General features: G+C 37.8%; 1 protein-coding gene across 2 annotated transcripts in view; it reads left to right on the top strand.

Annotated features, from left to right (window-relative positions):
* Zcchc7 (zinc finger CCHC-type containing 7) overlaps positions 1-14,943 on the top strand; it is a 161,507-nt gene that overhangs the window by 107,299 nt on the left and 39,265 nt on the right. For both annotated transcript variants that reach the window (XM_057790991.1, XM_057790990.1), the window contains exons 3-5: positions 11,715-11,758; positions 13,376-13,501; positions 14,314-14,484. In XM_057790991.1, the coding sequence (XP_057646974.1) occupies positions 11,715-11,758; positions 13,376-13,501; positions 14,314-14,484 (341 nt within the window). The remainder of the gene's footprint in view (positions 1-11,714; positions 11,759-13,375; positions 13,502-14,313; positions 14,485-14,943) is intronic.

Below are 14,943 nucleotides of genomic sequence, written 5' to 3'. Positions count from 1 at the left end.
CATCGAAACTGAGCACTTCCCTGGTTGGTAGCAAATAGTGTTTTATTTCATTTTTGCCCCCAAAAGAAAATTTTAAAAGTTACCTTTGTATCTACGCTAGAGGTATGATCCATGCTAGAGCACTGGTTCAATCCCCAACACTGACAAAAAGAAGAAAAATAGAACCCTTGGCTTTTTATAATAGCTATTCTAACGGGATGAGCTGGCATTCCCTTATCATTTTGATTTGCATTTCCCTCATCATTAGTGACATGAAGTCATGTTATCTGTTGTTTTGCTGTTGAGTTGTGGAGTTCATTATGTATTCTGGGTATTAGTCTAGAAGAATAATCTAGATGAATAATTTGCAAATACTTTTCTTATTTGGCTGTTTGTGTCTACTTGTTTATCTTTTTTCCTAAGCAGAAGCCTCTTAGTTTGTGATAGTTTCATTTGTATGCTGTTACTTTTGTTGCCTTCACTTTTGACTTGTTATTTAGAAAATCATTGCATCTAACATAAAGACCAAGAGTGGTTACAAACGCTAGTGTTGTTGTAAACTAGCATATAGCCATCATGGGGGCTAGAGGTTCCTTAGAAAATTAAAGTGCCCACCAGTCAGTGTCTCTGTCACCAGCCTTGCTGCTGTCACTGTGACCATAGCCCATAACTCCAAATCTGAGTAGTTTCAGAGGCACTTGGAGAAGTAAGGGGTCCTGGACGCTACCAAAGTGTTTAGCCTTCTATGAAGAGTCAGAGGAGTCACTAATGTTTCTCTGCTACCCTGAAAAACCGGAGAAGAAAATGGGCAGAAATGAAAGAGAAACATATAACTACTGTTGAAGAGAATAAAAATTGAAAATAAGCTGAAAGCAAGCTTGCTATAAACTACCTCAGGAGAGTAGAGTAGAACTCTTGTCAGTTGAAATGACACTGGGGAAAAATGATTTTGTGTAACTGGAATAACTTGTATAGTATATAATCTTTTCTGAACAGATGCTATAAAACTTTTAGTATGTTAAATTCACTCATCACACTTTAACTGTTAAAAATAGATACACTTAGAATCACCAAAAAACACTCGATGTAACTTTCTTTGGGTCTTAAAGCAGGAAAATCCAAAGTAGATCTTGAAGCTAAAGAGCCATATATAACTCAGTATCTTTAAAGGAAGAAAGGAAAGGAAAAAGGGTATTTCATTCATCGTCCGCTTAGAAAATATAGTAGTGGTTGTATTTTAACCTAGGAGGTGTAGCATGGAGCTACCCTTAGTTTAGGACATAAGCATAGATAGTTACACTCATTCTTGACAATGTGTATTTCTTGTACATGACTGAAGAGGTCTATTTGTACAGTACTTCTGCTTGGATTCCCATGCATCTTCTGCTCTTGTTTATATAATCCAGAACTCTTCTTTGACACCTCTTTGCCTTAGATAACTGTGTGTGTGCCAGTGTAAACTCTGACACTATGTTTTCCTTCTATGCAGTCACACTCATCTGATAATGCTGCCTTGCTGTGCTACGTGCTTTAGTGTGTACTGGTTGCACATTTGTTTTCAGTTTACTTAATGATGCAATTTCCCTAATTATAGTTTATATAGCTTCCTGTAGGGCCACACTCTTACTCTGACTTACTTGGTTACATAATTGGGCACATATAGAGGTAATATAGAATTCTGGGTTTGTGCACAATCTCAGATGGGAATGGAAATGTCATTGATGATTATAGTATATAATTATATAGTTCTTTTCCATATTAAAAAAGCTAACAGTATAATCTGACAATTTTATTACTTGGAGATATCGTCGAGTAATAGTGTGTGTGTGTGTGTGTGTGTGTGTGTGTGTGTAGTCAGACTGGTAGCTGTGCTCTGTTGTAGCACTCCTTATTGACAAAGGAAACCAATGAGATGTACATTGACAGCTGAATGGATAAAGAAAATGTGTCCTATATACACTATAGAATATTATTTGGCCACAAAGATTGAAATCTGGTCATTTGCAGCAACATGGGTGGAAATGCAGGCCATTGTGTTATGTGAAATAAGCCTAGCACAGAATGGCAAATTTTGTGAGTTTTCTCATAGGTACAAGCTAAAGAAGTCTGCCTTAGGAGTAAGTGAAACAGCAGCCAGGAAGGATAAAGCTGGATTGACAGAGGTTGAATAACTAGTACCAAAATATAGATTCATGGAATAGTGTTCTGTAGCAGAATGAGGTAACAGATTCCAACAGTCAGTCTCATATAACTGGGTGGGGTTTGAGGTTCCTAACCTCAAGAAACTAATTACTCTGACTCAGCCATTCACATTGTAGGTGGACATAAAGTTATTATGTTATTCCATGAATGTAAAGCATGTCGACTAAAAATAGAAAATGTTCATATACAGATGAGAAAATTTAAGCAAAAATGTCTTGAATCCTATTTTTGTTATTGTTACAAAAATGACATTGGTCTTGTTTTTTATTTAGAGAGCTGCCCCCAATAGCTTACAGTTAATGTATTGTAATTACAGTATGTTAAATATATAAAAGATATTGGCAGCACCATAGCTTTTCTATCTCACTGTGTTCAGGAATAATTTGGTCAAAGTAGGTATTCAATGTATATGCACCCACCATATCTCAACATTTATACTCATGTTTTTAATTGTATATAATATAAATTATCTTAGTCTCGTGGAAAAGCAGTTTAACTTATGTTTTCTCTGTGTTCACCCTTCATCCCATGATTTCTCACATCTGTAGAGCAACATCAGCCTCTCAGGGAACTCCTGCTACTTCAGAACAGGGACTCCACATATCCCTCCTCCCTTGGATTTTTTTATTTTGAAAGGGATAATAGGAGAGAGTTCAACAGGATTCTCATTTATTTGATTCCTTTTTCTTGTCTGGCACCCTGTTACTGCTCAAATTTAACAAGTTAGCTATATTTGAAAATATTCCTAAGAGTCAGTCTGTCTCTGTCTCTCTGTCTCTGTCTCTCTCTAAGAAGATTGAGGATACAGTTTTTGGTTAGAGACACTCACATTATAACAGTTTAGTGACTTAGTGATACAAGAAAAATCTGATTCACAAGATTATCAGAAGGAGGATTTCAAATTTATTTAGCAGGAAGGACAGTTAGTTTGGTTTAGTCATCAAAATAAAATCTGGTCTACTGGATACCCTGTATTATGCTTGAATTTCCATTGGGAATGCAACACTCCGCTGTCCCTTTTTGCTGTTTAACTTAAGCTGCAGTGAGCACTAAGAGAACAGCCGTGGGGCTGAGCAGCTTATTTTTTTTTTTTTAATCTATTCATTTTATACTTTCAGACAGATTTTTCCCTGGGGTGAAACAAAGGTTAACTGAAATTTCCTCTGTTGTGTACCTGAACGAATCAGCAGTTCGGGGAGGAAATCCCATTGATGGGCCAAGAGAGTGACAGGCTCTATTTAAAGAATTCCCCCGACTGTGTGGTAGACCAGCCATGCCATGAATTTAACTGTTCCTGTGGTCCCCATACTTGTACCCACCAAAAAGAGAGGGAGAGAGAGAGAGAAAGCGACTTTGTTCTGCTAACGTTGCCCTAAGCTTTGAAAACCATGAGCCATTGAGTTTTGTGAATTCAAGTTAGACAGCAACAGAGGCCAAAGCTCTGGGGACAATATCTGAAAGGGAGTACACAAAACAGGTAGAAGCTGTTTAACTGTTTATTCTCCGTGTGTGCGCACTAGTGCTGTGTTTACACGCACCAATACCATACTTTATACTTTCTTGTGTTAGCCCTAGTTTTATATATATCAGCATGGCTTTGTTAAATATTTCTAAGTGCATGACAAACAGGGTTTTCATTTGTGCAGTGTTCTGTTCCACGAAATATTTTGCTTTTAACAATATAAAAATGTACATATAAGAAATGAGAGTAAACACAATGTGAGTCTAAGTAATTTTTTAAAAAATGTTTATATTAGCCTGTAGAAACTTTATTTTCGGGGGTAGCTCATGTATTTTGTATTTCTCCTGTTTAGTGAAAACTGCTTTAAATATGAAAAGATGGTATCTTAAGTTGGATTAAACATCCTTAATTCATGTGTATTTAACGTCAGGACTTGTGAGCCTTGTTGAAAAAAAACAGCTTTAAACCCTGCCTAGTTGGCCTCAATAGTGCATGCTGCAAACGGATTATAAATAGACATTGTCTTTTCTGAAGTGGAAGTTAGTATGTGTTCCCAGGGGGCATGAACTGAATATCTGACAAATATTTCACATGTATTTCTATGCACAAAATTAAAATATAATTCAAAATATTTTCTTTGTAATTTGAAGGTTCTGTTGTCAGATTTTTCTTACATGTGCCATCTGGTGTGAATGGGAACTTAAAGACACTTAAATTAATAGAAAAAATTATCTCAACCTGGAGTGGTTGATTGGTTTTTGTCTGGGGACTTTGGGGAAGAGGATACTTCTTAAATTGGTTTGGGAGGATTCATCTTAGAGATTATGTGGTGCTAGATTTCATGCTCACAGATAGGAAGAGAAAATCTCGAGAGAGAATGTTTAGTATACAATCATTCAATATGTTTTGAAAAAGCTGTTGTTTCTTTGCACAATAATCTTGCCCCTCTTTTATTCTGAGACACTTAAAAATAGTTTCTCTTACTCTGTTTTGTGATCTTTTCTTTTTTTTGTACTTTTTGTTTTACATTTTGGTGTGATTGTCAGTAGGCTATAGCACTGTAAGGAAAAGGCTGGTAGTAGTAGATCTGTCTATTTCCTGTATTCCAGAAAGGGCTACATTGCTCTTTTTGAGTGCTATTCAAAGGAGAAATTGTATTTACTCTCATATTTTAGCAAGTTATAAACTGAGCACACAGTTGTCATTGCTACTCATGTAAGAGTAGCCAGTGCCCTGGAAGATCTGTAGAGATCAGTACAGGACCAGCTGCATGACTCAACAGGTGAAGGCACCTACTGACAGGCCCAGGATTCACATGGAGAGAGGGAACCAACTCCTACAAGTTACCCTTGGACCTATACCCACATATGTATGCCCCCCCGACAAAATTAATAAATATGTAAAATAAAATTTTTAATTAAATTGACAAGATTTTAGAAGTCATTTGGTTCTCCAAAAATTAATAAATAGTATTTGTGGAACCCCTGCTGGACACTAATCAAGTGATAAGAGGCGTAAGAGAGTAGATGGAACTTGTCTCTGCCCCACGCAAGCTGATGTGACGACTCACCCTGAAGAGCCACAGCTGCAATTGTGAGGCTTTGACTTTACCAAACCTGTCAGAGTTATCTCAGTAGAAGACTGGCATTGCACCTGACACACCGTTCAGATCCACACCCGGTACAGTTCTACTTTAAAGGTAGCATTGTGTTCACATTAGTACTTGAATGTACTATGTGATTAAAAAGATAATCTTGTAGCAGTGAATGTCAGCAACTTGTATTTTGGTTTGGTTTTGGTTTTTTTTTTTTTTTTTTTTTTTTTGAGACAAGATTTCCCTGTGTAACAACTCTAAGTGTCCTGGAACTCATTTTATAGACAAAGGTTGCCTCAAACTCACAGAGATCCACCTGCCTCTGCCTCCTAAGTGCTGGAATTAAAAGCATGAGCCACCACTGCCCAGTGCAACTTGTGTTTCTATGTATTGTGTCCCGTTTCAATTTTGACTTTCTACCTGGGAGAGGGTCTATTAGTGGGGATTTGAAAAGGCTTGTTCTTTAGGTCTGTGCATATTTTCGTTGACATGTTGTACACTTATATAAAACATTTTACAGTTCTCTTTTGAACACAGTTTTAAATAATTTTAACATCATACCTTTTGCTTACTTTCTGGCAATCTCAGCTTATGTAAGCGTTGATTATTGTGGGCACATTGAAATAAAGAATAAAGGCCTAAATCTATATACTGCCTATAAGGCTCTTCATAAGTGTGTACTCCTATACTTCCTTGACTTTCCCCTGCTCCCCTACATTTACTCTGCTGTAGCCACACTGGGCACTGCTATTTTGTAAACACTTGGCCATGGCACTTGCTACTGCTTGGAATGCTTTTGTCCATGAGTACATGTCTTGATTCTCTTATCTTCCATAAGTTTTGCTTGAATGCCATGAAACCTAACTCTCTATTCTACATAAAATTGTAATCCATACCCAGCATGCTTAATTTCTACTGCATGCTGTACTGTTCTTTTTCCAAAGCACTCATGACCCCATCGCATGCATCATTTATATATTACCTTTGTTGTGTATTGTTTTCCTCCCCCACTAGAGTATAGGGCTGCTTTCAAACTGTGTAGTTGAGGATTACAGGCCTGAGTCACCACGCCCAGCTTGAATTTCTAAATAAGAATCACTTAGCCTGGAAGCTCACTGATGAAATCTTGGGACATAAGAATTGGAGGGTATGTGATAACTGTTCTTATATCCTTTCCCTCTGGCAATAGACTTTTATATAACTGATAAACTTTGCAAGAACTCTTCATAGCCCCAAGCTAAGCACCTGCACTTATTTCCTCTTTCTTCTTCTTCCCCTATCTCTAAAAAAAGAAAAGTCAAATCCTCATTTATCTTTTACACATAATTTTAAATATAAGCTGTTTCTGGTAATTTTAATATGATTAAAAATAAGATGAACATTTTTCTTTCTTATAAATTCTTGTGTTAAAATTTGTTTTATTTATGCTATTACCAGTTATGTAGCACAAAATTAAAATGACTAAATTAGTTTTCTGCCTGATGTTAAAATGAAAAACCGTAAATATGAGGGAAAAACAAGAGAAAGAGAAAGCACACGCTTCTGTAGTTTGAGAAGAATGCAAGTGAATAAAATGGCTGAACCCTTAGGGATTTTAATGTGGCATTGTGTGTTTCTCAAAAGTTTCCGTTGCAGTAACAGATGCTGCTGATGAAGTTGGGAATCGCAAGTTCACTTGTGGCTGTTTCTGTTGCTTATTAAAAGTGAGAAGATCCCAGGGGGGATCTGGTATAGTAGAGTTAGGCTCAGGAAAGGATATGACAAATAAATTATAGCAATTATCTATAAATGCACCATTATCTTACATTTTATGTAGATCCTAGGCCTGTCAGGGTATTCATTATTCAATAATAGTGATTTCAATTTTTTTTTTAGGTTCTTACTTATTACTGTAACTCTTAATACAGGGCTGTTAAATGCCCAGTAACCTAAAAGATGCAGGTAATGTGCTTTTATGCTGCCATTGAGGGAGAAAAGACTAAAGGGAAATCAGTGGAGGTAGAAATGTTACTTAGTTTACATACTGACTAATTTTTTTAGAGACTTATTTTTTGCTTTTAGTTATGTGTACATGTGAGCATGTGCATGTGTGAGTGCAGATGCCGCAGGAATCCAGAAGAGTAACACACACTCTTAACCACTGAGTCATCTCACCAGCCCCTTTAGTTGATTTATTAAGTGAACATCAGTACCCCCTGATAACTCGGTAGTCATACTTTGATGTTTGGAAGCTACAAAGAGAAACACCACAGTTTAAGTCCAGAATGTTACACAGTTGTGAGTGATCTTCTCTAATTGGATTAGTAACAGATGGCAGTTATTGATCCAAATACTGGATACCCAAATGTGGGGTGTCTTCAGGTGTTGTGGAGAATACATGTGTAAGCATACCTGCAGAGTATCATAGGATAGGGAAATTAATGAGTATAACTAAAGCAGTGGGGCCAGAAAAAGGAAGGACTAAATCATGGGCAGTGTCGTGTGATGCTGTGTTCTACCACTTGCCATGGCAGCAAGGGACCTTCCAGGAAGAATGTGTTCGCATTTCTGTTTTAGTCCAACAACAGTGGAATAGGATGGAATTTGAGAGAATGAAGTGAAGTTATTTTAATAATGTGTGTCAGAAATTCAGTGGTCCAGAGCTAAAGTAATAGCATTAAAGCTATTTGAGACAGACAACTTAGGATCTGATGAGCAGTCTTATGCCAGCTAAGAGATAAGATTTAAGGGTTTCTATCTGGAAAACAGACTATGGCACAAGTTGTTGGGGTTGATGATATCAGGAGAAAACGAAAACTGTAGTTTTATATGTCTGATTGTTTTTTTTAGTTTACAGTACTGAAGTTAATTAAGCCTGGTGCTGAGTACCTTGGCAAGCACTCCACCGCAGAGTCATCAGTAGCGAGGAAGAAAGAACTTTGAATGTTAGGAACTTGAGTTACCTGTAGAGATTTACCCATAGAGATTTAGATTGCATAAGGAGCTAAAGAAACAGCCTGTCTTGCAAGGACAGATTTCCTAGTTTCCATTATGGGCAGATTGGCATACATTGGGAGAAAGAAGGCAAACATAGAGCAGACAAGATACTGAATTGGGGGAAGAGACCACAAAGGAAGATGAGACCAGAACGAGAAAAGTGAGTCACCAAAGAAAAGTAAGAAAAGGCATTAAATATCTATCTATTTATATTGACTTTGAGGGCCTCAGACATAAGGATAATCAGAACAGGTAGGTTGTAGAGGTAAGATTTGAGCTTGATAGGAATGAACGAAAAGGGGTAGTGTGGAAGTCATCCTGGGCTACATCCACAACCTGGGCCACATGATGGAAGGAGACAACCAGCTTTCACAAGTTGACCTCTGACCTTCACTAGAGATGTGTGTGCATACATGTGTGTATAAATGAATAAAAATTTAAAGAAGGAAGTAAAACTATACTTACAGGTGGTGGGATGTGTATGTTAAAAATTGGCAGAAGCATACAACACAAGCTTTTAAAACTTAAGTGATTGCAACAGATTTACACAATGTAATATGAATGTATAAAGTCAGTTATATTTTATAAACTTATAATCAAAAATTGGAAAAACTTTACCATGAAAACTTAAAGTAAACTAAGAGATCTATTCATTTATAAGGACCCTTGATATGACCTGTTCTGTAGATTCAACACAGTGTCAATCAAAATTCCAGCAAATGTTTTATAGAAATTTGCATGTTTATTCTAAAATTTATACCCAAAATAAAGGGCCTAGGATAGCCAAAACAGTCTTGAAAAGAATGAAAGTCAAGGAGATATATATATATATATATATATATATATATATATATACCTGCATTTCATTTTTTGTTGTTTTTGTTTGTTTGTTTGTTTTGTTTGAGGCTTGAAATGTAGCTGTGGCTGCCCTGAAATTCACAAAGATCTGCCAGCTTTTGCTTTCCAAGTGTTAGGATTAATAGCATTCCCCACTATCCCCAGCCTTGCATTTTTTAAGAACAAAATTAAATCAGCTTTGTGAAGTTGGGAGAATGGTTTAGTCAGCAGAGTTCTTGCTGTCCAAGCATAAGGACCCATGCGAGAACCTGGGCACAAATACATCTCCAGTCCCTGCACTGGGGAATGGAGATGGGCAGATCCCAGAGTCTCCGTGGTGAACTACTCTAGTCAAATTGGGGGCCCTCGGTTCAGTGGGAAACCTGGTGTTTAAAAAAGTACTGTGGAGAGCTGTCAAAGACACAAGATGATGCCTATACACATGCGTTCACACCCAAAAGAAAAAAATTAACGAGTTTTATAACTTAAGTAATTACAGGGAGTCATTAAATTTTAATGATAAATGTTGGTGATACACAGAGCAGCTCTGAAAATTGCAGTCCACCTGTTCCTTGCCTGTATCTTTTGAATGAAAGAATAATAATATGGTGGGATGAAGGAATGAAGCCGCTGCTATTTAATATATTCTCACTCTCAGTACATGTATGCAGCCTCCAAACTCCACAAAGAAAATCAGCAGCAGTACAGCATCTCTGCTTTCCTATGGATTGGCCTTTTTGTAAAGCAGCCTCATGATTTTCTTAGTACAGGTATTTTATTTTAAAATATGTTCCTAGACACTTGCCCCTGGTAGGCCTGAAAACATGTAGATTACTGCATTTCTCTTCAAAATCCTTTTCAGAGAAGCGAGTCAAGCTTGATTTGTGTTTTTAAGATAGGTGAAAGTAGTAAGGTTGGATGGGGGAGGAAATCATAACTTGGCTTTTAGTCCTTTGTTGACACCTCCTTGGCTTCTGCATTAGTCATAGGTCCCTTCCTTGTCCGGAGAGGGACTAAAGGAATAGGAAGAAGCATTTGCAGGTTTGTAAAAGGCCAATGCAAAGAAAAGAAAATAGCTGACCCAGAAAAATTCTGTCCTCCCCCAGTCTTACAGCTGTATTTTAGGTTAATGCTTAGTGGTTTATGGGTATTTGGAAGTTTGTGTTTGGTTTTTGGTTTTTGTTTTGAGATAGTTTTACTGTGTGGCTGTGGTTAGCCTAAGCTCATTTATGTAGGATGTGTTTCGACAATCCTTCCTCTACCTTCTGCATAGATTATCCCACCCAGAAGTTTCTTGATATTTGACCTCTTGTTTTTCTCCTCTATGTCACTCTTTTTTATGTTGTAAATGACATGCAAAATTCCTAACCTAGGAAGTGAACTAGTTTTCAAGGTCTAGTGTTTTTAAAATGTTAAAGTGGAGGCCAGCAAGATGGAGAAACAAGTGAAGGTGTTTGTTTACGAGAGTATAGATGGAGATAGTGGCCAGAGTTTATATGCCAACTCACAGAAAGCCAAGTCTAAAAGGTTAAGACAAGATTCTGGGGCTTGTTCACAAAAAAAAAGTTTTTACAATATCCTAGTGTTTGGGGTCTCGAAACCTAAAGAGGGTGGTAGGTTCATTGAGACACTCTGCATGGTCAGGTAAAGAAATTGAAATGAGTTTCTTCCAGCATCTGCTGTTGGGTATTTGGGCCCTTTGCCTATCTTTTGTATTTGTATAGAGCTTGGTATACAAAGCATTTTCTACAGGTCTCATTTGATCCTACAGAAGATTGTGGGTAGGCAGAGCAAATACTATAGATACTATTATCCCATTTCACAGACAGAAACTATGGATGAGGCATGGAGTGGTCAACTAATGAGAGTCACATAGCTTTTAAGTAAAGTGCAGAGTAGATGGCTCAGTTGGGTGAGATTGCTGAGTGCATTGGCATTAGGACCTGAGTGCAAATCCTCAGCACCCATGTGTAAAGTGGGCATGAGCACACATGTACCCATCACCTCAGCATTGTGGTAAGCAGTGACAGAGTTTGCTGCCAGACTAGTTAAAAGACACAAGCTCCAGGTTCAGTGAGAGCCACTGTCTCATGTGAGTAAGGTGGAGCGCTGGAGAATAGTACACCCAACATCCTCTTCTCCCCTATGGATGTCTCCTCACATGTGCCGGTGCACATATAGACACACCTGACTTGTGAAGGCTCACATGTATCTCTAGTGGTAGAGTGCTTGTGTGGCAGGCACAAAGTCCTGAGTTCAATCCCTGTCACCACAAAAATAATAATGTAACATTTTATGTCTAGAGAGACGGCTCAGCAGTTACGAGCATGTGTTGCCCTTGCAGAGGACCAGAGTTCATTTCCCAGAACCCATATGGGGAGGCTCATAACCACCTATAACTCCTGGTCCAAGATGTTCTGACACCCTCTTCTGGCCTCCATGGGTACCCACACTCATGCACAGACACACAATTTTTAAAAAATAAAATAAGTCTGAAAATTAACATTTTAGACTTGCATAAGAATTTAAGATATTTAGCATTTTTCCGTTGTACCTTTAAGTTCCAGTTTGAGCACTAACAAGTTGAAGAACCGTTATGTTATGTTTCTGTATGGTTTTAGGCACTAAGAGTAAGTAACATTTTTTTGTTTGTTTGTTTTATAGGAGAAGGTGATGCAAAATGGTTCATCATTGACAAAGACATCGAGGTAAAACCAGTTTTTTAAAAATTCTGAACAATAGTTTAATATTGTCCTTTGATCTATAGATTTCCATTTGTTTTAATACAGTGATTTTTGGAAAATTAATACGCTTTTTTTTAAGTAATAAGCTTTTTAAAAAAACATGGTCCCTATAATTTAGAAGAGAAAGTTTGATTATTTTAGTATGTGTATGATTTAGTACAATTTAACTTGCCAGAAATTTAACTCAGCTTTGATTTTTGTCAGCTGATGAGTAGCTATAATCATTTGATACCCTTCTGCTTGTTTCTTCTTTGCCATGATGATTCGTTTTAGCCCCTATGGCTGCTACTACTAAGCTCAACAGCGGAAATAACTGTTTCTTCAGTATAAGGAAATGGTCAGGCTATATTTAGAATGTGGCAGGTGCTTGTGTCAATTATTAGCCTTATTGTAGCAAATACTTAAAAATAAACTTTTAAAAAGTTGTTTTCAACTTGATGTCAAGTTTTAAGATATCTGTAGATTGGAGATAACTGTCAACCAGTTCAAGAGAATAACAAGTAAAAACTGAAGCTTTTTCAAAAATGGAATTTATTTATGTATGTATTTTTCTTTTTTTGAGACAGGGTTTCCTACATAGCCTAGGCTGGCCTCAAACTCGAGATCCTCCTGCCCCGGCCTCCCAAGTATTGGGATTATAGTCATGAACTACCATGCCTGGCTTTAAAGATAGAATTCTGCCAAACAAAATAAGTGCATGGTTGGGATTTGCATATTCCTCTTTAGGTATTCCATATGATGTGTTTTGCTCGTGTTCTTTCATAGATAATAGAATTTAACTAGAATATAAGACAGCTAGAATTGGGTCACTGTAGCAGAATGTACAAGGACTATAGTGGAAAAATATTATCTCATACTCTTAGAAAGTATTAGTTTTATAGGCAAAAGAAGTAGCCCTGAGCTTTTCAAAAGAAAAGTTATAAAAGTTGGTAGTTTTTGGTTTTTAAGTTTTAAAGGGGCTGGAGAGATGGCTCAGTGGTTAAGAGCACTGACTGCTCTTCCAGAAGTCCTGAGTTCCATTCCCAGCAACCACATGGTGGCTCACAGCCATCTATAATGAGACCTGGCGCCCCCTTCTGGCTTGCGGGCACACATAGAAGGAATGCTGTACACATAATAAATAAATAAATATTTAAAAACAAAACAAAAAAAAAGAAGTTTTAAAGCACAAAATCATAAAAATACCATTCCCTACCTAAAATTTTAAGCAAGTTTCTCATTCACCAATAAATGATATATGTTTAGATATAGAAGTTAGCAACAACTAAGTGAAGCATAGCAGTATTCCTGCTAGACCTGACCCCCAAAGTGGAGAATAATAAATGGGAGGGAGTCATGTGGGCAAGTGTAAAAGAAATAGGACTATCCTTGTCCCCACCTTTACAGGGTTGAGTCCACATCCAGGAGTTAGGTTGGACACAGGTGTCTGTCAGTTCTTGTGTCTTACCAAAGTAATCAAACTAACCTAAAATACAATTCTTACTTGTTAATAGTTTTAAGAGGAAGAATAGGTAGGTTTCCTTAAACTGACTGAAGTAATTTTAATTCTTGATTTTTTTTTTTTTTTACTCCTACTCTTAGGCCAAGATAGGCAATAGCAGATCATCTGGAAGATGGACCAACCGATACTATTCAGCCGACAAAAATGTCACATGTAGAAATTGTGATAAACGTGGCCATTTGTCAAAAAACTGCCCCTTACCACAAGTACGTGAAATGCATGATGCTTCTTTCTTGTTAAGATGGGACTGTTTGGCTTAGAAACCTATGACTCAGACTCAGCTCTTGTTCAAGTGTGTTGGATTACAGGTGGCTCATGAGTCTGGCACAGGGGTGAGCAATAAGTGCAGCATCTGGAAACCCTGGGATCTCTTTCAGCTTCCCTCTTATGAGGTGTGTGACTGTGTGCAAATCACTTCCTATCCTGTGCCTAGAAGACTGAGCACAGTGATTCCCTTTCCTTTCAAAGCCATCTCCTCTTTAAGCAACATATTTCATTGTGTGGGATAATTCTCACTGTTTTCTTTTTAAGTGTGTACTAACACAAATCATGCAAAACAAGTGCATCTACCTTTGGAGCACCACAGAACTGGAACTCTCAGATATTGTGGCATGTAGTAGTAACCCGGTACACACATTCCTTCCTTACCTAGTACCTTTCCTAAACAAGTCTTTGCAGGCTTACTTCTGCTTCTTTCTCTGTTCCTCCCATGGCTTAGTTTCTAGATGTCCTCATTCTGTTTTCTGAGATATTTCTGCTCTGACTATTCCTCTGTAAGATAGATATGCTAAGTAGGTGCCAGCTGGGCATATATCCAGACCTAAGGCTTTGGGGCAGCAACATACTGATAGCTGTGTTCGAGCTCTGAGTCCAGACATTTGTCTGATTTACAATTCTGCTCAAGGTTGGACCTCCACTGGATTCTGAGTTAGAAATGGAATTATATAGGAAAGGAGTAACCAATGTTCTACCATTTGGAACTGATACTAAAGAAAGTTTGTGTTTGTCTGCCACATAGAAAGTCCGGCCTTGTTGCCTCTGCTCGGAGAGAGGACACTTCCAGCATGCCTGTCCAGCCCGTTTCTGTTCAGACTGCTCTTTGCCCATGCCTTCCATGCACAGATGTCTTGAAAAATCTCCCTGGAGAAAACGATGTGGCCGATGTGATATGACAGGCCACTATGCTGACGTAAGTATCCTTAATGTAATTAATCTCTGTCGAGACTTTGGACAGTATACCACTTATACCAATTATAGCCATCACCAATCTTCTTGAAAGAATGGTTGTTTTTGTTTGTTTGACACAGATTTTCTCCTGAAACTCAATCTGTAGACCAGGTTGGCCTCAAACTGTGAGAGCCACCTGTCTCTGCCTCCCAAGTGTTTGGATTAAAAGTGTGTGCCACTGGCTGAAGAGATGACTCACTGTTAAGAGCACTGGCTGCTCTTCTAGGGGACCAGGGTTCAATTTCCAGCATCTACATGGCTACTCACAATTGTCTGTAACTCCCAATTCCTGGAGATCCAACACCCGCACATAGACACACATGCAGGCGAAACACCAATGCACATAAAATGAAAAATAAAACAAAAAAAGTGTGTGCTGCCACACTAGAACGTTTATTGTTCCTTAAACTCAATTGTCACA

This window comes from Chionomys nivalis, chromosome 16 (assembly GCF_950005125.1).
Source record: "Chionomys nivalis chromosome 16, mChiNiv1.1, whole genome shotgun sequence".
NCBI lineage: Eukaryota > Metazoa > Chordata > Mammalia > Rodentia > Cricetidae > Chionomys > Chionomys nivalis.
Note: the sequence above shows the minus strand (reverse complement) of the source record. Positions and strands in the feature narration are given on the sequence as shown.